This window comes from Bos indicus, chromosome 3 (assembly GCF_029378745.1).
Source record: "Bos indicus isolate NIAB-ARS_2022 breed Sahiwal x Tharparkar chromosome 3, NIAB-ARS_B.indTharparkar_mat_pri_1.0, whole genome shotgun sequence".
Taxonomy (NCBI): domain Eukaryota; kingdom Metazoa; phylum Chordata; class Mammalia; order Artiodactyla; family Bovidae; genus Bos; species Bos indicus.
In genome coordinates this window covers 93033946-93057188 of record NC_091762.1, presented here as the reverse complement: position 1 = coordinate 93057188, position 23243 = coordinate 93033946, and the positions used below count along the sequence as shown (strand labels likewise).

The following is a 23243-nucleotide window of genomic DNA, read 5'->3' as shown; positions in this document are numbered from 1 at the left end:
TAGGCCCTTAATGAATGTTAGGTCTTTCCTTCCTGACTTTCATATACTTATTGCCGCTAAGTCGCTTCAGTTGTGTCTGACTCTCTGAGACCCCATAGACGGCAGCCCACCAGGCTCCCCCGTCCCTGCGGTTTTCCAGGCAAGAACACTGGAGTGGGTTGCCATGTCCTTCTCCAATGCATGAAAGTGAAAAGTGAAAGTGAAGTCGCTCAGTTGTGTCTGACTCTTAGCGACCCCATGGACAGCAGCCTACCAGGCTCCGCCATCCATGGGATTTTCCAGGCATGAGTACTGGAGTGGGGTGCCATTGCCTTCTCCGTCCATATACTTAAGAAGGTTTCATTATCCCCTGGGGTACCATGTCTCTAAAAATCCCTGATTCAAGGAAGGGGTGGCCACTGGACAGTAGGGGGCACTGTTGCCACTACTCCTCTCTTTCTACCCGCTTCTCTGCATCCCTCCATCCTCACACAAAGCAAGGAAGTTTAGTAAACCACTGATCAAAGGCAGCCAAGCTCTAAATCCACACTTGGTTTTAACTTATCTAAATTCGTCCCACATGCCTGCAATAATGTTCAGGGTGTATCTGGACCATTTTAAATCTTGTACATTTAATTTATAATCCTTCTCACTCCAGGAGGTTTGTGACATGCCAGGGGGTCAAATGTTTATTCTTACAATTATTTAACCCCAATCAACTAATTATTCTGATGAATTGTATACTTTTTCCCCTTTTTTCCTTGACCAGATTGGAAACAATGACAGGCATTTAACTGAGAGTTATTTGTAAAACTCTGACAGATTGGGAATTACAAAGTTCTTTAAACTTCTCTTAAAATAAATATTTCTGATTTATCTGGTGAGTTAAGGGGAAAAAGCAATAATCTCCAAACTCATTAAACCAAGTAAGTCTAACCATGTTTAAAGAAAGTGTTGTAGGAGGTAATAATCCCTATATGTTTGGATGAAAATTGTTCATAACAAATCTTCATCCTTTTCTTGTTTTTGGTTTGTGCAAAGCACAAACTAGAACTGACACATCTAGACATCTAGTCCCAGTCCTCAGTTTTTCTTCAGAAAGTAGAACAATAAGTAACTAGGACTCATATAGGTATTGCAAGATTGAAGTGGGATTGAGTGAGCTTTTCTTTGGCAAAGTTGTTCCAGGTGGGGCACACACCGGTGGCCAGTCATGGCCCTGGACTAGTACTATCCTAGACAGGGCTGTTCCTCCCAACCCTGGGTCCCTGGCTGAGTCATATCTCCTAGGACGCTTAAACAGATGAGGCACAAAGCAGCAGCAATGGAAGACAAAGGAGCAAGAGAAAGGAGATGCAATCAAACAGCAGCTGAAGAGGTTGTGTAGATAAAGACCAGAACAAACAATGCTATGGAGCAGATGAGAAGTACAACATCTGAGCAGAGAGGGCATGCTCACAGGGGCATTGGTAGCTGAGTTAGACCCAATAGTACTAATACTTGTTTTGTTTTTACTTGCTAGTTTGATGGGGAAAAGTATTTTTACATGCAGAGAAATTTTCATGGTATATATAACTGATTACATGTAGTTTTGATAGTACTATCAAATTTCCATAAATTTTGGGAAATCTTTTGTCTTAAAAGACGACATGTCCCTATAAATACAGCATTTAAAGGGGCTAGTAGTTTTAATATCTCTGTCCTTTGTTAAAATGCAAATTTGGTTTAACACAACATGCATGAATGAATGCCAACAGATGCATGGTTTCCTAGTAAAATCAGAGTAAAAAGAAACAAAGGAAACACTAGAAACTAATATGACATTGTAAATCAACTATACTTCAATTTTTAAAAAGAGAAAAAAAGAACAAAGCAAAGAAAGACTTAATCTTCCTTTATGTATATTCCTTGTCTAGTTTCTTAGAACAGTAATTCCTGTTTATCCAAAAAACAAGAACACATCCAGAATTTCCCCCTGTATTCTATTTCTGTGAGAATGGCAAGCAAATATCAGGAATTTATCTTTCAAAGAACCTTTTCATTTTATGTACAGCATCAGTACAAATGTAGCCCATGTTATAACTGTAAACAGATGGCAAGAAATACTGCCCCAGAGATAGGCAAATTGGGTTGAGAACCTGATCACTACCTATTTAGCTGCGTTACCTTGGCTGTCATTTAACTGCTTGGCACCTCAGCAGTAGTAGCAGTAGTAATAATATTTGTGTAATCGCTGTAAATTCCAAAGTGTCCCATGTTTTTCCCATTTAGTGATATTAAGATTTAATGATGAAGTAAGTCAGAAAGAAAAAATATGAAATAAAAATGCATATATGGAATCTAGAAAAATTGTATTGATGAACCTATTTGCAGTACAAGAATAGAGACACAGACGTAGAGAACTTGTGGACACAGTGGGGGAAGGAGAGGATGGGATGATTTGAGAGAGTAGTATTAAAATATATACATTGCCCTATGTAAAACAGAGAGCTAGTGAAAGTTGATGTATGGTACAGGGAGCTCAGCCTGGTGCTCTGTGATGACCTAGAGGGGTGGGGTGGGGGGTGGGAGGGAGGCTCACAAGGATTTATGTATACTTATGGCTGATTCACATTGTTATAAGGCAGAAACCAACAAAACATTGTAAAGCAATTATCCTCCACTTAAAAATAAATTTAAAAAATAATTTACACATTAAAAAGCATTACAAAAAAAAAAGGAATGAAAAGGACCAAACAAAAAAAAAAATGATTTAATGAATACCTAAAACTTCGCAGGCAATGCAAAATGTGGTCTCATTTAAACCACACAACATTTTTAAGGGAGGTACTTTTATTTTGTTCATTTGACAAATTACAAACTGAAGCTTAGAGAAATTAAGAAATTTCTTACCCAAGGTATACAGGAAGTGTCAGGAACATGTTTGCTTCTGCTGCTGCAGCTGCTGCATCGCTTCAGTCGTGTCCGACTCTGTGAGACCCCATAGACGGCAGCCCACCAGGCTCCCCCATCCCTGGGATTCCCCAGGCAAGAACACTGGAGTGGGTTGCCATTTCCTTCTCCAATGCGTGAAAGTGAAGTCACTCAGTCATGTCCGACTCTTTGCTACCCCATGGATTGCAGCCTACCAGGCTCCTCCGTTCATGGCATTTTCCAGCAAGAGTACTGGAGTGGGGTGCCACTACCTTCTCTGAAACATGTATGAATGGCCTCCAAGTCTATATCTTAATCACTGCACTATACTAACATCACTTAGTTATTTCATTTACTCTATCAAGTAAGATCTCTGATTCTTGCAGGATTAATGAGATAATGAATATCCAGCACAGTGTCCAGTGTCTGGCCGATGGTTAGCATGCATAACATGATGTCAAGGAAGAGGAAAGGGGGTGAGGCAATGGAGAATGAGGAGAAAGAAGTAGTATCTCTGACTTACCCAAGGCCACCTCCAACTAGAAGACTCAGCCTTTGCATGGCGTCAGGCTCTTCAAGCATGGATTAAACCCAAACTGTCTAGTACCATAGCTTTGACCCCATGTAGCTATCAAGAACTTGGACTGTGGCTAGTCCAAATTAAGATGTGCTCAAAGTACAAAATACACATCCTATTTCAAAGACATAGTATTAAAAAGAGAATATAAATATCTCGATAATTTTTGTAGATTATATATTGAAATAATGTTTTTGATGTATTGAGTTAATGTTATTTTTAATGTTTTTTTTTTTTTTACTTTTTTAAATGTAGCTACCAGAAAATTACCTGTATATCTCACATTATATTTATATTCAGTTCAGTTCAGTTATATTGGACAGCTCTAAAAGATTTGTCTGCTCAGTCCACCTTCTGCTTCTGAAGACTAGGTTTGCAACAGCAGCTCAAAGTCAAGCTGTTTTGCCATTGGCATGGGGTGTACACCACTTTCATACATCCCTTCCTCATGCTGGCTGCATTACCTTCACCAATTTGAATGTACTCCTGTCCTTTAGGGCCATTCTCATAGGATCAAAACATTAATGCTTTAGAATTAGAAGTATTTATCTGACTAATAGAATATGTTAGCTTTTGTTGTTGTTCAGTCACTAAGTCATGTCTGACTCTTTGTGACCTCATGAACTGAGCACACCAGGCTCCTCTGTCCTCTACTATCTCCCAGAATTTGCTCAAATTCATGTCCATTGAGTCAGTGATACTATCTAACCATCTTATCCTCTGCTGCCCCTTTCTCCTTTTGCTTTTAATCTTTACCAGCATCAGGATCTTTTCCAATGAGTCAGCTCTTTGCATCAGGTGGCCAAAGTATTGGAGCTTCAGCTCCAGCAACAGTCTTTCCAATGAATATGCAGGGTTGATTTCCTTTAGGATTGAATAGTTTGCTCCTTGCAGTCCAAGGGACCCTAAAGAGTCTTCTCCAGTACCACAGTTCGAAAGCATCAATTCTTCAATGCTCAGTCTTCTTTATGATCCAACTCTCACATCAGTACACGACTTACTGGAAAAACTATAGCTTTGACTATATGGACCTTTGTCGGCAAAGCAATGTCTCTGCTTTTTAATGTGCCCTCTAGGTTTGTCATAGCTTTCTTCCCAAGGAACTAGCATCTTTTAATTTCATGGCTGAAGTCACCATCCTCAGTGGTTTTGGAGTCCAAGAAAATAAAATCTGCCACTGCTTCCACTTTTTTCCCCTTCAATTTGCCATGAAGTGATAGGGCCAGATGCCATGATCTTAGCTTTTTAAATGCTGAGTTTCAAGCCAGCTCTTTCACTCTCCTCTTTCACCTTCATCAAGAGGCTTTTCAGTTCCTCTTTTGCTTTCTGCCATTAGAGTGGTATCATCTGCATATCTGCATGTCTCCTGGCACTCTTGATTTCAGCTTGTGATTCATACAGCCTGGCATTTCACATTTATGGGGTTATATACCATTTATGGTGTTCTCCAGGCAAGACTACTAGCGTGGGTTGCCGTTTCCTCTTCTGATGGACCACGTTTTATGGAACACTTCACTATGACCCATCTGTCTTGGTGGTCCTGCATGGTGTGGCTCATAGCTTCACTGAGTTATGCAAGCCCCTTTGCCACAAGGCTGTGATCCATGAAGGGGATATGTTAGCTAGAAGAGTCTAATAAAATTCTAGTTTGCATTTTGAATCTTCAAATGCCTTGATATTATTCTCAAAGGAATATTTTCATATTAGCTTATTAGGTTAAATTATCAGCAAACTGCTGTGTAAACTAGGAAAAAAAGAAGCGTGTTGTTATATACTAAGGTTACACCATTACTGTGATACATAGTCCATCAGATTCTCATAAGGTTCCAATCAGAGGGTTTACGATGGATTATTTACATGCTACTTGATCAGTAGAATCCTTTAGACATTTAATATTGCTAAGAACTCTGGTAACTTAATTAAAAAGCATATGATGTATGTATTTCTCCTCCCCAGAACCCACCACAGGTGAAGAATTATTACTACTAGGAGCACTAACATTGCTTTGCATAAATAACCGACCTTGGCCTGCTCGCCTGCTGTGCAGCAAAGCCAGTTTACTGGTGAAGGAAAATAGTGTTTATTTGTAGGGCCCCAAGCAAGGAGTATAGGCAGCTCATGGTCAAAATACCTGAACTCCCCAACAGCTTTCAGGGAAGGGCTTTTAAAGGCAACGTTTGAAGTGATGGTTGCAGGGGGATGGCTTTCCTCTCATTGGTTGGTGGTGAGGTGACAGGGTAGTGTTTCAGAATCTTATTTATTAACTTTCTGGTTCCAACCAGTCTGGATCTAGTGTTCCTGCTCAGCATGAGGTTGCCATCTTCTACCCGGGTGAAGGTCTGTTTCAGTTCCTACAGAACAACTTAAAGATACACGTCAGATTGTTATATATATATATATATATATATATATATATATATATATATATATATATATATATATAAAATCCCTTGAGAAGGAACTAAGAATCTTTCATTGCTGAACTATCTTTTCTTGACTACTTGCTTTTCTTTTGTTTCTGCATTCCCTCCCTTTCCTAATTAATAACTGACTGAATCTGTTCTTTGGAACACAGTGAAGGCCTTGGAGGCTAAAGATTTTTTTCTTTAAAAGAAAAGGGAGACACAGAGGGCTTCTGTACCCAGGAGGGCCCTGCAGAGTCATGCTCCATTTCAATAGTGACTACTACAGTTTCCTTTAAAGGACCCCCTTCACATGGCTACTGCTTAACCTCTCCATCTCTCCTCTTTCCAGTCTCCTGCCCTCACTGTGCCATGCTGCAGCCTTAAACATAATATTCTCTCTGTTTGGGATATACCTCTTCTGCACCTGGATAATTCCTACACATCCTTTAGGACTACCTCAGAAATCAGCCCCTCAAGGAAGTCTCCCCTGATTTCTTGATCCACATTAGGACTCATAGCATCCTACCCACCACTCTTCAGCTTTCATCTGGAATTGTTTGTTTACTGTCTATTTGCCAGCTAGAATGTATGCCTAAAAGTAAGGATCCTGTGTTTTTATTTACTTCTGTGTCCCTTATGGTTAGCACATAGTTGACACTGAATGAATACTGGCTATGGGCAGAGAAAAGCAAATTAGCAGGGCATCCTAGGAAATTTCCCCAGGTTGCTACCACCTTTATTTACCCTCCTTTGCCCCAACTGTAATAGGATATGTAACGACAAGCATTTCTATTAATCACCAATGCTTTTTTGGGGACGGCACTGCATTTGCTTAGAAGAAATACTGAGTTAGTAGATATATGGTTAAGAACATAGACTCTGAGGCTAGATTTCCTGGTTCTGAATCATGGCTCTGCCACTCGATGGCAGAAAACCTTGGGCAAGTTACCTAACTTCTCTAGGTACTGCTTTCATCATGTGTAAAATGTGGGGTGGAGGCGGGGAGGGAATAATAGTACCTACCTTAGAGGGTTGATTTGAGGGTTATATGAATTAACACACATAGAGGAGTTTATCAGAGAAGGAAATGGCAACCCACTCCAGCACTCTTGCCTGGAAAATCCCATGGATGGAGGAGCCTGGTAGGCTGCAGTCCATGGGGTCACGAAGAGTCAGACATGACTGAGCAACTTCACTTTCACGCATTGGAGAAGGAAATGGCACCCCACTCCAGTTTTCTTGCCTGGAGAATCCCAGGGACAGAGGCCTGGTGGGCTGCTGTCTATGGAGTTGCATAGAGTCAGACACGACTGAAGCGACTTAGTAGCAGCAGCAGCAGCAGCAGCGGAGTTTATAATTACTGGCACATACAAACACTTAGTAAGTGCTAGTTGGCATTACTACTGTTAATAACATAATATAATATAATATATTAATTATATTCCCCATCAGGGGTAAGAGGTAATCTCGAGGAAGCAAAGTTGATCCTCAAATTCTGCTTGTTGGGAGAGTGGTCCTATTTACTCTTCTTGTTGTTGTTCAGTTGTTCAGCCCCGTCTGACTCGTTGGGACCCCATGGACTGTAGCATGCCAGACTTCTCTGTCCTTCACTATCTCCCAGAGTTTGCTCAAACTCATGTCCACTGAGTTGATGATGCCATCCAACCATCTCTGTTGGATCTTATTCACTCTGGGCTTTCTGTTTTGTGTGATATTGGATAAAGTTGCTGGATCCAAGTTAATTTACTGTGTCAGTGAGAAATGAGATGCCTTTGATATTGGCAGGAGAGGGAGGCAAGATTCATTTGTACATTCAACAAATATTTACTGGATGTCTATATTGTGCTAGATATAAAGGGAAGTGAGATAGTCACAGCCATTACAGAACTCTCAAAAATCAAGAAGAGAAAAGCTAGAGAGCCTGGGTAGTGAGATGGGGATGGGGAGGGTGGGCAAGGTGGAGGGGGACCAGATCACTTCCTCTCCAGTGTGTGTGGCACAGCAGAGGAGGATCTTGAGAGAAGAGAAACACTAACACAGGATTTTAAAGCACCTGCTACAAGATATGTCATGTAAATCCTCCCCTCTACCCGCTGCAAAATCTTCAGTCACGTTTTCATTGCTCATGAGAGAGAGCCTGAAGAAGACAGGAGATATCTGGGTTATAGCTACTGGGGGGAAGATGCTATAGGCAAAAAAGCCCTTCCTTACTCTTGCATGCTACCAGTGAGGAAACATTACTGTGCACACAATATTTAATGATTACAAGTGATACCCCCATGCACAGCATAATACAAGACTCTTTAAAATAAACAGTATCAATTACAATCATGTTAACTGAAGAGAAGAGCCATTATTGAAGGTAGGAAATTCAGGACTCTGTGGAAGAAGCAGCCGTATATAAAGCTGGGACTCAGATATGACTATCAACCAGCCCCTTTGTGGTTAGTCAAACTGGTGATTCCTCAGCACTGTAACTTTTTTATAAACTTCTGCTTATGATGATGCAGAACTTCTTAAACATAAACATCCAAATGTTTCAGTGTAGGGAAGGAAGGGGTCTAGTATGGCCTCATCCTTCTTTGACTTCCAGCTTTTCAATTTTACATATTACTTTTTAAATAACAATATAAATAAATTTGACACACAAATATGTATATATTCAGCAGCCTAAGAAGTAATCAGCCATCAACCCAAATAAAACAAACCTATCAATTTGCCTGAATTTCCAAGCATGAAATAAATAAAGCTCTGTTGGAATTTACCTACATAAATTGAGACTTTGAGGGGAAGAGAGAAATAAACTAGTCTTTTTCTCTTATTTGTTTACTGTATAAACCCTAGGGTTTCTGCATCTTATAAGATGACTATGGATTTAAAAGATTTATGGTTGTTTATTAACATTCTCAAAGCAGTATGCAAATTCACATCACCTTGGGTATACTTTGCCCCAAAGTTATGAGTAAAAATGGAAGCATTTTGCCATTAAAAAGGCTAAAATAAATGAATTCAAATGGTTGTCTTTGAATAGGATTTTCCTTTAAACCATTAATAGGAAAATGAAGAGATCTTGAGTGGTCAAGCATGAAATGTAAATAAGAGTAGTTTTCATGTTTAGGCCTTATCAGCTGATGGCACCTGATGTTAAAATTTAAATTTGATAATGCAGAAAATGACCTTATAATTTGCAGTATCATGAAAGAATGCAGTTTGTGCCCAGATTTTTTGACAGTAGTATTGAAACCATGATTTTTAAGTAACATTTTCAAATGACAAGGTCAGTGAAAAAATTAGACATTCTGAATTAAGTGGAGTCAGAAAAAGAACTTGTCTGTGTGTTCATTTATGGGACCATATTTTTTAAATCAAAAATTAAGATACAGGCTGTTAGAGCAAAGCAGAGACAAACCTAGATCTCTTTAAACGGATTGAAATAACAGTGACATTCTTAAAGGGTCAAATAGTACAGGAAACATATACTTCTGCCCTCTTAAGATGAGTAATATATTTCTTCAAAGCAGGAAAAAAACTTTACAAACATCTTTTCAGCTTTCCAGTGTATAATCAGCCTCAGAATGGCAACCATTTCCTATTGTCAGGTAGCTAGTGAGAAATGCAAAGCACACCTGCAACCAGAGGCTCAGGAAGTTCAAGGTGGACACCAGGCCTTGGCTCTCACTTCTACCATTCTGTTACCAGAAACAGAAAACTTCAGAGAAAGGACAATTAAAAATGCACACATTTCAGCCAGGTATTAACCATAACTACGCCCTTAAAGGTAATGATTAATCCTATGATGACAAGTTTTTTTTTTTTTTTTCCCTTTCTTTCTTTCTTTTTGGGACCTAAGCAGGGGGGAAAAAAGACCTCAGGGTGTCACAAATTTCTATCAAACAAGAAAACAAATTAGCTTAGCAGTCTTGGGAAAACTATGAAGTTGTGGCAGCTTTACAGGTGTCCCAAGATTTGGGTTGCTTTACAGGAATAACTAAATTCATGGCACAATTAAGTACTGGTTCAAGCTCATGCTAAAATGTCCTAAGTCCCTTTTGCTTTAAATCATTCCAAGTATGCTTTTCTTTGGAAGGCATCAACTGCAACATGCCACTTCCAGAGATGCATTCCTATACCAGCAAGACTTAAAAAATGGGAATTACTCTAAAGGCACACCCTTGAGCAACCATCACACTGCACTGAGCTCCTGAGAATATTCTGGAAGCATCACTGTGAACAGTTGCTTCTCTGTAGGGGAGAAAAGTGAAATTAAGCAGAAGCAGCAGCTTCTGTATGAAGAAACACGGTTTGACACTTGGAATCCTTTTCTACTGCAACAGGTTTACCAACAGCTACGTTCCTCTGGAGTTTTGAATATGTGGATCCTTGAGTATCACTCTGCCTTTTTTTTTTTTTTTTTGAAATTACGAAATACCTTCCGTCCTTCTGTATACCGTACGGCGGGAAGAGAAAGTTTGGAAATTAAATACCTAACACTGCAGCTAACCCAGATGATATACATGCAATAGCATTACTTGAAGAACTTATTCAACCCAATCCTTTGCATCTTGTTAACCAGGGCACAGAACCTTTCCAAATTTTGCACCAAAAAAAAGAGAGAATGCAAGGGTCTTGCTGCAGCTCCTGGGATGCACTGAACACCGCCTTGTTACAAGTGTATCCAAAGTTCCCAGCACCGGGGACTTGGGGAAAATGTTTCTGTTTCACTGTCCCTGAAGCTTTCAGAGGAGACGGTTGTGCTATGAATGCAGACCTTACAGAGCAGGCCAGCAAGATGCTTCGTACCCCCAAGTGCTCGCGGTGCCGGAACCACGGCTTCCTGGTACCAGTCAAGGGCCACGCGGGCAAGTGCCGCTGGAAGCAGTGCACCTGTAAGAAGTGCTTCTTGATCACTGAGCGCCAGAGGATCATGGCTGCACAAAAGATGCTCAAGAAGCAGGCCTCTGGAGAGGAGCAGGAGGTGGCCCTGTGCGCACAGGGAACCCAGCTGGCCTCCGGGGGCGCGGCTGGCAACCCAGGCCCAAGCTTCTGCCCGCTGCCTCCGCTTGTCCCTTTGGGAGACGCGCAGCCGGGCCCTTCGGGCCAAGCAGCCACCTGCTTCCCTGAGAGGCCCCCGCGGGGCCGGAGCCCCAACCCGAGTGCCTTCCAGCTGGTTCTGGGCGGCCACAACGGCGGCCACGTGGGCCTGAGCGAACAAGCAGCCAGGGCCAGGGCCAGTTCTCTGGAGCCCCAGCTGGCGGCGGAGGCCGCCGGCCGGGGCGACCCCAGCTGCCTGGAGCTGCTCAGGCCGCCGCGGCCTGTGCCCAGCCCGCCGTTCACCAACTTCGGTAAGATTCTCGGGGCCCCGAGCCTTTGTCCCGCTGTTGGTTCCTCTCCAGGTTGCCGCCTCCCCGCTTCCCCGACTCTGGCGTCCCAGGCCCGCCGCGGGTATGGGCCCTTGGGGTGGGGGTGGGAAAATGCTTTCTAGAGGGAATCTTGCTTTGGGATACCTTTTTCTGAGTAGGCATTTGGGTTTGGTGCCTTTTTGCAAGAAGGTAAAAGGAGAGAAAGGAATGGGTGGTTCTGAGGGGGTAATTTTTAAAAATATTTAGCTGTAGTCTCTGCTTTTCCACTTTGGGAGGAAAAAAAAGATGGCCGCAAAAAAAAAAAAAAAAAAAAAATGGCCCCCAGGCCGCTTAGCTGAGGCTCCTCCTCCCAAAAGAGAGGATCTCGGGAGAGGGGCCATATTGCGCCTGCGCACCTCTTCCCACCCCTTTCTGGTGCTGGAGGCTCCTCCCCCAGAACGTCCTCGTAGGTGGGCCAGTGCCTTATGACTGCGCCTGTGTCCCTCCGCCCACCCCTCCCTCATCTTTTGTGCCCTAGACGGCTTGCTCCTCAGCCGTGCTCTGGCCCAATGGGTGTGTATGTGCGTTCTTCCCACCTGTTTCCCAGGCATGGATGGGAATGAGACCTCTTTTCTGCTCCCTACAAGAAAAGTCTATTGAGGCGTTGTTGGTGTTTTTTCTCTCCTCCCTCCACATGCATAAATTACATTGTCCCCTAGGTATTGTAACTTTCACTATTATAATTTCAAGTCACATGTAGGTTTGAGACTTTTTAAAAGGGGCTCATTTGGGGTGCAGACACATGTTTTCTTGGTTTTCTCTACGGCAATGTGGTAGAAAGAGCACAAGTCTGAGTCAGGACGCTGAGGGGCAGCTCACTTGGTAATTAGGCAGGCTCCTTTTGTGACAGCCTCTCCCCTCTGTAGGCTAAGGGGATTGGCCTGATGCTCTCCGAAGGCCAGTTCTGCCTTCTGGGACGTTCTAGGAAAATACAGGTCCCTAGAGAACTAGATGAGGAAGACAGATCTGAAAAGCAGTTTTAGAAGAAGGATACCTTTCTATGGATATGGAGCCTTTCTTTGTTCCATGGACTGAGCACTGTGTGCCCAGCACTAGTGATGAAAAGGTGAAGGAGGGTGAGTCAGATTCCTTGCCTTCAAGGATCTTGTCCTTGTGAAAGAAAAGGACAGCACAGATTGGTATATCGAGAACTCGAATAAGTGGTTTAGCTGTGGTTTGAAGGAAGATCAGGAGCTGATACTGAGGATTCAAGAAGGCAAAATGGGGTTAGGAGAAAAAGCCTTCCAAGCAGAGGGGACAGCATCTGCAGAGGCCCCGAGGTGGAGGAGGAAGAAGGCACTACTAGTTACCAGACAGTGAGGCTGGAGTGAAGGTGGGAACCCAGCCTGCGTGGGCTTCATGGCTGGGCCAAGGACTTTTGCTGAGGCCAGTAGAACATGGTTAAGGGTTTAAAAAGCAGGGAGGATCAAAAGCATAATGGATGGGGGAGTTGTCTGTGAATGGATATGAGTGTTTATTTATACTGCTACCTTCAGACAACATGGTACCCTTTTTCCTGGCTTCATGTATTTTTAACACTTCCCTCATTGCATGTCTTTTCAGGGCTCCCTCTGAGCATCAACTCAGATTCTGTGGTGCGGTCTGAGTGCCTGGAGAGAGAACCTCCCAAGCTGTACCCCAGCTGCTCCAGCACAGACCCCTGCCGCCCTTTTCCTCTGGGCTACCAGGATGCATCCCCAAGTGTGGGGATCCCTCTGCAGCAGAGTTTCCAGCACCTGTCCTATAGCCACTACCAGGGAGGAGGCTTGGTGAGTCCCATTCCTGATATTTTCGAAGTTCCTCCCTATTTCAGCTGCCCTGGCTGCTTTAACAGACTTTCTCCCAGGCAGCCAGCCACTGTGCTCACTCTGTACCAGGACATGGGCAGTGGGTGGAAGGATACAGCATTGACCTTGTGTGCTGTGCACCTCTGGGAATGCACGTGTGAACAAGTTGGCCTGGGCTGTGGCGTGGGTAAGAGACTCTGGGAGCTCAGGCAAAAAGGAATGCAGACACATCTCAGATAAACCTGGGGAACAGCCACACGGGAACCTGAGTGACCACCAGCCTTGATCCATGGAATGCCAGTCAATACTAGGTACCAGATAGGAAATAGCACTTTCCTGGAGCCACAAAGTATGGCTGCAAAAGTATGACCCACTTGAGATGGCAGAGGGCTTTCAAGAGGATAGGGCACTTAAGCTTAGTCATGAAAAATATGGGGACTTCCCCCAAACACTGGTCACCTTAGGAGATATTTGTTGGAAAAAAATGGGTGAAATTTAATCATTTTATAAGGTCAGTGACCAGTTACTAACTGGTGTGCTCTTTGAGCCTAGAGTTTTGAGTTCTGGAAGCTCTGGATATATGAGTCATGTGAGATGTGGGTCAGGTGACCAGCTTTTGCAGCATTGGTTGCCAGCTCCTTCCATCCTTCTCCCTTTTGGCAACCCCAGAGGGCCATCAGAACTGCAGAATAGCGAGAGGCCTGGGTGACCAGTCCTGACTTTGGCCCATAAGGCTGGACCTGTGAGGGAGTTGACTGAGATGCAGCTCACGTTCAGGGAGGTGTAGACTGCTGTTACTTTTACTTTCTTCCTTAGCTACAAGCCCAACCCCATGTGTTACAGAGATGCTGCCTTGGGTGGAGGGTAGAGAAGAATGAGTAGAGAGCAGGCTGCTTTGGTCTAATGTGGAAAGTAAGAGAAGGGACCAAAGCTTGACGTTAATGTACTGAAGTCATGCACTGCTCCTGCTTCTCTGCAGCAGCATCTCCTCTGATCCAGATATTCTAAAGTTTTATTCAGAAATCATTTTCCATTCATTCAAGGGGGAAAAGTTTGAACACCACTGGTCTTGATAATTTGCAGGGTGCCTACTGGCCCTTATGTAAGCCCTCGAGGTACATGTTATTTCCTCTTTGTAGAGCAGAGGAAAAACGCTCAGAGGAGTAACAGATTTGTCCAGGGTCACGAAAGTGGGGAGCAAGGGACTGGGATTCAGATTACTCAACTGGTCAGTGACAGAGTCAGGACAGAGGTCTAGAACAAACATGACCCTGACTCTCACCATCCCGCTGCCCTGCCTGAAATTGAGGGTGGGGTGCTGGCCACCCCATTGCAGCCCAGGGAGAACACAGCATCTCTAGCCTCCACACAAAGAGAGGGGTCTTGGCCAAATGGAGCACACACCCACCGTCTGCTCGCACAGAAGCCTGGGGCCTGGCGTCCAGGGCAGGGCTCTGATTGACAGGCCTGCCAGACGGCCTTTGTTAGGAGTGTGATCTCAGTTGGTTTATCTGGGCCTGAGCTGCCACCACTAGCCCCACGCAGGAGCTGTGATCCAGGGAGAGACTTGGCTGAGCAGCTTGGAATTAAAGACTAATAATCCCCCTTCCTACCCCCTTCACGTCTGGATAGGGGATCACCCATTCATTTGTGAAGCTGTTTCAAACCCAAGAGCCTATGAGTTGCTTCATCCTTGTCCTGCTGCCCCTGCCCAGCCTCCCAAATACTCCCTGAGCCGCCTTCTCTCCCTGTCCTGTCCCACCTGCTGCTTCTGTGCTCCCTCTTTTCTCTTCCCACAAAAGAGCACAGGCCTGGAATCAGACAGACCTAGAGACCAATCCTACCTTTGCTGCTTACTCTCCACATGGCCTGGGCATGTCACCGAACCTCTGAGGACCTTGCTCAGGTTCTTAGTCTTTAGCACGGGGGTAAGAGTTTTATATCCTCAGGCTGTTGATAGATTCTAGCCGTAAGGTATGGATGCATATAAAGTGTCTGGTCTGTGACATGGTGGGTGCTCAAAAGTGGGCTGTCTTCCCTGCCTTGTGGTCAAATTAAGTTAGGACGTGCTGGCTTAATGTAAGCAGATTTAATAGGCTCATGTGTAAGTCATCGATGTGGGGGCAGTTTTCAGGGCTTCTCAAACTCCCTGGACAAAGAACACTTCTAAGAGCACTTAAAAATATCTTATGGGACACGGGATTTCTTTGGCACACAGCCTGTGAAGTGCTGCTCTGGAGTACCTGGATGGAAGAGTAAATAATAAGACTTGCCCCTGAAATTTATGATTTTCTATTACATTCATGTCCTTCTCAGTTAAGCTCTGAGCTGTGTGGTCATCACCCCTCCACATCCCGTTCTTCCCAACATCTTGGGGTCCTGTGGTATGGGGTTAGCTTTCACCTTCTGAAGAAGGAACATAAACACAGAAGGGCTGAAGCCCCTTTTCCTGAGGTCACCTAGCTCCCCTTGCCTCAGAAACAGCTGCACTGCACTGTCTGGTTAGAATGGGGAGCCCACAGGCCAGTGATGCTGGAGTCTTAAGTATCCCATGTGCCAGAGGCGGGACCCCAAAGAGGTGGATGCTTTCAGACCCTTCTCCAGTGCAGAGCAGAGGAGTCAGGCCGACTTGGGATTCTGTTCTGCCTCTGCCGCTCCCCAGCTCTGGCCTGGGCCTGTACCTTCGTCTCACTGATGGTGGTTTTTGTCACTACGGTGAGGAAGGTTAATAGACCCTCCCTCCTAGGGTCGCAAGGATAGAATGAGGCTGTAGACATGCTGTTGCTCCCCAGGCTTCTCTGTGTTGTTTGTGCTCCTCCTCCCCTTCGATCAGCTGGCAGGTGTTTGCTGAACACCCTGTTCTGAGTATCCTGTGCTCCACTGTCGGGGCTGCAGAGATGAATCGCCGCCACAGGGAGCCCCCATTCAGGGGCGTGAGTGTGGGATCGGCCCCCTGGCTCGCCCTCTGCCCTCTGACCGTCTGCTGTGTGTGCCTCGCAGGTGGCGGAACCCGTGGGAGACTTCCAGCCGAGCTACTGCCCGCCGCTGGGGCAAGCGCCGCAGCCTCAGTTCCTCCCACCCGGCTTCCTCTCTGCGCTCCAGGTCCTCCTGCCGCCGCTGCCCCCGCCGCCTTCAGCAACCTTCTCGCTGACCATCCTGTCTGACACGGACAAGGAGAACACCGGTGAGTGAGGCCCCATGTTCCAGCTGCCGAGGGACACAGGAGGACTCTGGAGGACGGGGGTCCTATTATGAAGTGGACGTGGAGGGAAGGGAAATGGAGAACAGGATTTTCAGTGTCCTGGGCCCTGGGGAAACTCCTTCCTGGCACCCCTCTCTAAATTCCATACATGAGCATCTAGGGGAGGTGAGTCCCCATTCTCAGGTGAGGAAACTGTGCTAGAACCCCGAGAGGGTCTCACATATGTACATGGCGCAGCTCGGATTTCAGCAGAAGTCTCTGTCTGGCTCCAGCTTCAATGCTGATTTCCTCACCTTAACAGTTCCTGTGGGCAAAGACGTGGAGAATGGCACGCATGTGGTGCCAAAAGACCAGAGGTGCCAGGCCTCTCTGGCTGGGGAAATAGCATGTGCTGAGCCTGTCTGGGGCTTGCTCAGGCCACTCTGGCCTTCACACCTCGGTCACTGGTGCACCGGGTGATCTTGGGCACTCACACCCTCCTCTGGGCCTCAGTCTTCTCACCTGTAAAGTGGGCCCTGTCACAGGGTTACTGTGAGGGTTTTCTTTTGAGGGCCGTTGAAGCTTTAAAAGTTCTAGGATTTTTTTTCCCCCTTTCAGTCCTCCCCTGAGGCTCCTTAAGAAAAGAAACCGAGGCCTGTTGTATGTCCGATGCCTAGATCTGTTAACTGGGGAAGTGGTACAGTGTGACTTGAAGTACGATGGCCCTGGTGCCGCACAGCCTGGGTATAATAAGTCCTGGCTCCAGCACTTGCCCACGGTGTGACCTCGGGCAAGTTCATTCACTCCTTGGTGCTTCAGTTTCAGTACCTGAAAGAGCAAACTAATTAAGGGTCCCTTCCTTCATGAGGCCATCCTGAGGATTAAACAAAACCTACAATGATGAAGGCATTGGTAAAAGATCATTCTCACTGTTGTCCCTAATCCCCATGCCAACCATGATGCTGCATGGTAGGCACCATCTAATGGACAGAAGGAGACGCTGAGGCTCAGAGCTGGGAGTAGCTCGCTTCCTGCCACCCAGCTTGTGACAAGCAGAGCTGGAGTCTGAACTTGAGTCTATATCCTCTGGCCAGGGCTAGAATCCCAGTCTCCTGACTCCTAGCAAATTAAAAGTAGGAATGGGAATAACTAATTCTCCATAGGGACTGGAAATGATGATGATGCCTTGTAGAAAACTTTTGTGTGAAAACAGGTGATTTCCCCTCTTTCTCAGTCCAGCCCCTCTTCTCTGTCCTTCACAGATGACCAGGATGTGGAGGGGCCGAGTGAGCCCAGCCAGCCATCGTCCCAGGAGGAGTCCAACAAGGCCCAGGCCCTCAGGCCGGCAGCGTGGGGCCTTGGTGGGGGACGGGGGGGGCGGCGCTTGCAGCAATGATTTTCTTGTGTCTATTCAGTGATATGTAGGGAGGAATGATAGTGATAAGCGCAAGATGGCAGTTGATTCCCATTTCAAGATAGGAGGATGGAGTGTGGTTGCTAAGGTTCTCTCAAGCCTGAGACACGGGGCCTTGAAAAGGAACTCAGAGGATGAAGTCACCAGGGCGCGGCCAGAGCTCTGAGATGTGGGAGACTGGCGGGAGCTCACATTTCGGAATGAATTTAGCCGGCTCTGTGTTGATTGCTGTTAATCAGATTCACCCCTAGAGGCGGCCTTTGATTTCCTCAGGTCCTGCTCCAGGACTGAGGCACTGTCCTCCTTAGCCTCTGCTTCTGCCGCCTCTGTCTGGTCCCCAGCAGGAGGCAGCACAGACATCAGGCGTCCAGCACATCCAAGTGGATAGCAGGAGCAGCCAGGACCAGGGTGCTAGACAGGTTCTGCTACATCCTTTCTTACTGCTCTGTACCCCCAGGGTCAGCCTGGGCCCCTTCTCTAGGGACTTTACTATCAAATATAAGCATTTTAGCCTCTGAGGTTGCTTCACTTTTTCCCCATGAAGTTTAAGCCATTATGGCATCATTTCTGGTTAAAAAAAAAAAAAAAACTAATAAAGTTTGACTATTTCATGTTTTTAAAATGATTGCTAGCTTTAGAAACTAAGCTTTTTGTAAGTTCTCATGCAGTTCTCAGAGAATAGGATGGTGCTTCCAGATTACCTGTGGCATCAGTTTCTTCTCTGGGGACAGTTGACATTTGAAATAAAATGAACAGTGGAAATCCTTGTGGAAGGTGTATGCTTTCTTTAACTCTCTGTGGAATGCAGCCTCGGGAAGGGGAGGCGGTGGCTGGGATTCATGGCCTGTCAGCCTGCTCTTTCTATGCACTTAGGCAAGACTTTCCCTTTATCTCAGTTATCAACTGAGAGGCTTGGGCAAGGCTGGTAGGTTTTTTACTATCGGTATTGTTGTTGTTATTCTTTTTCTATGGTTTTAAAATTTTTTAATTTATTTTTAATTGCAGGATAATTACAATATTGTGTTGTTTCTGCTGTGCATCAACGTTGATCAGCCGTAGGTATACGTATGTCCCCTCCCTCTTGAGCCTCCCTCCCACCTCCCTGGTACTATTTTAAGCAGTAGAGACCTTTTAAGAAAATCTGATGCAGACACATGAAATGTAAAGATTTTCTCTAGTTTCTCTTCCCCAGCTCCTTGCATGGTCCCTGCAGAGTGACATGGTTTTAAAAAACCAGAACTTGATCCCATTTTGTTGTTTTAGAGTCCTGGTTCTCTTCCCTTGTTTTCACTTTCTCTGTCATTTAAAACACATCCTGCATCTCTGCTGGACTCAGAGCCTGGCACTCAGCTCTGCCCATGAGAAGCATGGAATCTGGTGTGGCAAATCGGACAATAGATAGTGGGATTGCGATGGGACAGAGAGAGGTAGAGGGGCTGTGGGTGGGGGAAAGGGTCAGAGAAAGCCTTCTGGAGAAGTTTGGGTTTTGACCGCGTCTTCAAGGGAAGAATGAGTTAGATTAAGGTAGGCACCCCCAGCAGCAGGGTGAGAAAGGGTAAGAGACCTGGAGTGAAGGATTCGAGGGTGAGGGACAGTGTTCTGTTTTGTCTGGAAAGGACTGGCACCCAGGAGAATAGGCTGAGCGGCGGCCTGCCTTGCCTGTGGGCCCAGCATCTTAGGATAGATGGCGGGAAGAACACTGAGAAGTGACAATCTAACTGTCCTCTCCACATCAGTGTGGTGACTAGGGGGTTGAGGGCCTGGGCCTGCCCTGTTGGAAGGTATTGGAGCAGATACAGTCATAGGAACTTTTCAGTTCCTGCTTTACACACAGTGTTTCAGCAGAGCAGAACCTGGCATACTGAGGCCTGCAGGTGTCAGCACTGGTCTTAGTCTGGACCTGAGAATGCAGTGATTTTGGACTAGCCTGGCTTTGAGGCTGAAGTTATCAGCCATCCCACTGCAGGTCCTGCCCCTGGGTCCACAGGGCCTCAGGAATCCCAGGAGCATGGGAGAAGACACAGCTTCTGATTCCACTTGGCCTCATTCACCCTGCCCTCACTGGACCCTGACCTTCTGAGGGTATGGCCAGATGGGGCTGGATCAGTGACCATAATTTTTCATCATTCTCCTTTATCTTAGAGCCCGTGCTTTGAAAGGTTTTTCAACCAAACTTCATTCATCTGTAAAGCTGTTTTCCCATTTCTGATCAACACATGTAAGCATGAGGCCAGTCTGTGATCACATGGACTTCACAGCATTCCAGACCATGCTTAATGAGCCTGGAGTGGCGGGGGTGGGAGTGGGGGGGTGTGTGGGATGAGGTGGGAAGCTCCGTCCTGTGGAGAACAGCAGTGTCCCCTTTGTCCTGTAGGAATCCATGTCCACAGGACTCCTGGAAGGGGAGGGTTGCTCAGTTCTGTAGGCCTGTGAACTGATGAATCTCAGAGACCAGTCAGCATCTTTTACTGCAGCCTTGAGAGTGCCCGTTGGGGTGAAAAGACCAACCATAGCGTAGGGTGGGGCCTTGCCAGACTCCCTTCCCTTTAAGTGAACCCCAAGTGCTGAGAGCCTGACTGTCCTTTCCTGTATGACTCTCACCATAGTTACTTACAGAGCCCTGGTGGGCTCTGTGGACCCCTGCTCCCTGTAGCCTTTCCAGTCAATTTAATCCATGATCCCTGAGTGCCCTGCTCCTCCAGGCAGTCCTCCAGCAGCTTCAACATGAGCATTTAAACACCAGATCTGCTTATGTTGCTGCCCTGCTCACATATCTTACACAGCTCCCTACCGCTCTGAAGATCAACATTCTCAGCACAGCCTGTCTGCCCACCTCTCCAGCTTCTCCACTGGCTGGCCCAGCCTAGCTAGTTCCTGTAGGGGTGGAGTCATCCAGGCCCATGTAGAAAAAGACTGGAAGCAGAGAGACCGTCGGCCAGGGACAGCATTGCTCAATCTAAGTGACCAAGACTTGGTTATGAGTTGGGAGAACAGGGTGGAAGGCAGCTGGCAGCATTTCATGAAGCCGGGTGCACCGGCAGGGAGCCGCCTATAGAGGGCGCGTGGAGGCCAGACCTCCGCAGGGGCGGGGCCTGTTGCTTAGCGACCAACCTCCGCAGGAGCAGGAGCGTCCATCGCTGCGCTTCTGCAAGCGCGGCTGGAGGAATAGGCTTGATGCGCTCCCCAGAGACCTGGGATCTCTCTGGGAAATCAAAACAATGAGTCTCTAGACTGGACTGTGATCATCAACCTCTCAGTTATCACCTCTGCACCACCCTGCTGGTCAAATAGATGCTCTACTATCTTTGTCTTCATACAGTAGCTACAAGCACCATGAGATCCAACCATCTCATCCTCTGTCTTCCCCTTCTCCACCTGCCCTCAATCTTTCCACTCTTTCTCTCTTTTCTGTGCCTTGGCTCATGCTGAGCCTTCTTCGTAGACTCTTTCCAGTTTTCCCCACTCATCTTTTACTTATCCCTTTCAGACTTAGTCCAGGCGACCCCTCCTCCAGGGTCTCAGCCTGTGGAACCTGCCCAGGCCCTCGGCTGCCCGCTGTCACACTAATCCCACTGAATAGGTGTCCCTCTCACAAGCCCTGAGCTTTCTGGGGGACAGTGACAAGGTTTCATTTGTCTCTGTGTCCCCACTCCCAGCATGGGCTCAGCATTGGTTAGGACTGGAGTTATCCAGGGCTGGTGGCAGAATTTCAGGGCCAGTTTGTGCATTATTAGATGGAGGGTTAAGTTGCCCTGCCTCTGGCCACTCATTCAACTTTGCACATGTGCTCTGCTCTGGCATCACAGAGTGGGCAGAAGAACAGGGAGTCAGCCTTCACTGAAACCCTACTGTGTTCCAAACACTGCACCCCTCCCCTTATTTAATCCTTGCAATGACCCAGGGAAGAGGTATGGTTTCATTTCCTATCTTATAAAGGAAAATGAGGCATAGAGACAAATAATGATTTGACCAGTCACACAGCTTATAAAAGGCCTAGGGCATGCAGAGGGCAGCATACATCCCTGGGCACCAGTTCAGTTCAGTTCAGTCACTCAGTCATGTCTGGCTCTTTGCGACCCCATGAACTGCAGCATGCCAGGCCTCCCTGTCCATCACCAACTCCCAGAGTCCACCCAAACCCATGTCCATCGAGTCGACGATGCCATCCAACCATATCATCCTCTGTTGTCCTCTTCTCCACCTGCCCTCAATCTTTCCCAGCATCAGGGTCTTTTCAAATGAGTCAGCTCTTCACATCAGGTAGCCAAAGTATTGGGGTTTCAGCTTCACCATCAGTCCTTCCAATGAACACCCAGGACTGATCTCCTTCAGGATGGACTGGCTGTATTTCTTTGCAGTCCAAGGGACTCTCAACAGTCTTCTCCAACACCATAGTTCAAAAGCATAAATTCTGTGCTCAGCTTTCTTTATAGTCCAACTCTCACAGCCATACATGACCACTGGAAAAACCATCGCCTTGACTAGACAGACCTTTGTTGGCAAAGTAATGTCTCTGCTTTTTAATATGCTGTCTAGGTTGGTCATAACTTCCCTTCCAAGGAGTAAGCTCTTTTAATTTCATTGTCAATTTCCATTATGCCGTCAATTACCATCTTGAGATTTTTTTTCTTTTGAACACGAACCACCTGAATGCACCCCCGTTTCTGGGCAGATTCTAGCACAGCCCAGGGAGAGCAGCCTGAGGATGTTTGCCTCCTGAAACCACTGCCCACTCTATTCACTGACCTCCAGGAAGCTAAACCTCCAGAGAGAACGCTGAAATAGGCTTTGTGGTGACCATCGTGGAAAGGGCCCCCGTGGTTTTTGGGCTGGAAGGCTGTCAACACCCACTGTTACCCAAGCCCCAGCTGTGGCCTGGGGCTCAGCTCAAGCCCATGGTGAGAGCTGGGACTGACGGAATGCTTGTTCTTGTGGCCGGAGTGGGGTGTCTTCTAAGGCTCCATCTCTAGGTTTTGGCCCCCCACATCCTTCTGGAGAGAAGCCCTCCCGCCATGACATACCGGTTTTCCTGGAGGGTGGGATGGAGATGCTGTGCAGACAGAACACGCCCCTCTGGGGCTAGGACAGGGAACAAGGTCGTCTCCTTGCCATTCTGAGGATTCCCAGAGCCCCTTCCACTTGTGGATGCTGTGGCCTTGATAGGCCTGGACCTCAGCTCCTGTTACTGGAGAGCTGTTGAGAGGCCCTAGGATGAGCCCTGGCCTCTTCTCCTTGGCCATGGCCCAGAGCCTTGGGGCCCTGCTCTTTCTCCTTGCCTCTTCCTGGCTGTGTGCACTTGGGCACATCACATAACCTCTACAAGCCTCCCTTTGCCCCTGTAGCACTGGCTCAAGTGCGCTGAAGATGCAGGGAGCACTCATGAGAAACACACCTCCGATGCTGCCTCTCAGTGCACAGTGTATGGTCAGAAGATCGAAGGCGGCCTTCTCTGTCAGGAGGCTAAGAATCACACAGGCTAACCACTGTAGTCTCTATGTGCTAGGCGCTGTCTAAGTACTTTCCACAGATTCTCTCTGTGAATTCTCAGAGCAACTCCTTCAGCCAGGCACCGTAATACCTCCATCGTA

The 23243-nt window shown here is 46.5% G+C and overlaps 1 protein-coding gene across 1 annotated transcript; it reads left to right on the top strand.

Annotated features, from left to right (window-relative positions):
* Window positions 1-10529: 10529 nt before the first annotated feature.
* DMRTB1 (DMRT like family B with proline rich C-terminal 1) lies at window positions 10530-18408 on the top strand. Its single transcript, XM_070781193.1, has 4 exons — window positions 10530-11216; window positions 12837-13042; window positions 16061-16244; window positions 17504-18408. The coding sequence occupies exons 1-4, from the start codon at window positions 10631-10633 to the stop codon at window positions 17635-17637; spliced, it is 1110 nt and encodes a 369-aa protein (XP_070637294.1). The 5' UTR covers window positions 10530-10630; the 3' UTR covers window positions 17638-18408.
* The last annotated feature ends 4835 nt before the right edge of the window (window positions 18409-23243 follow it).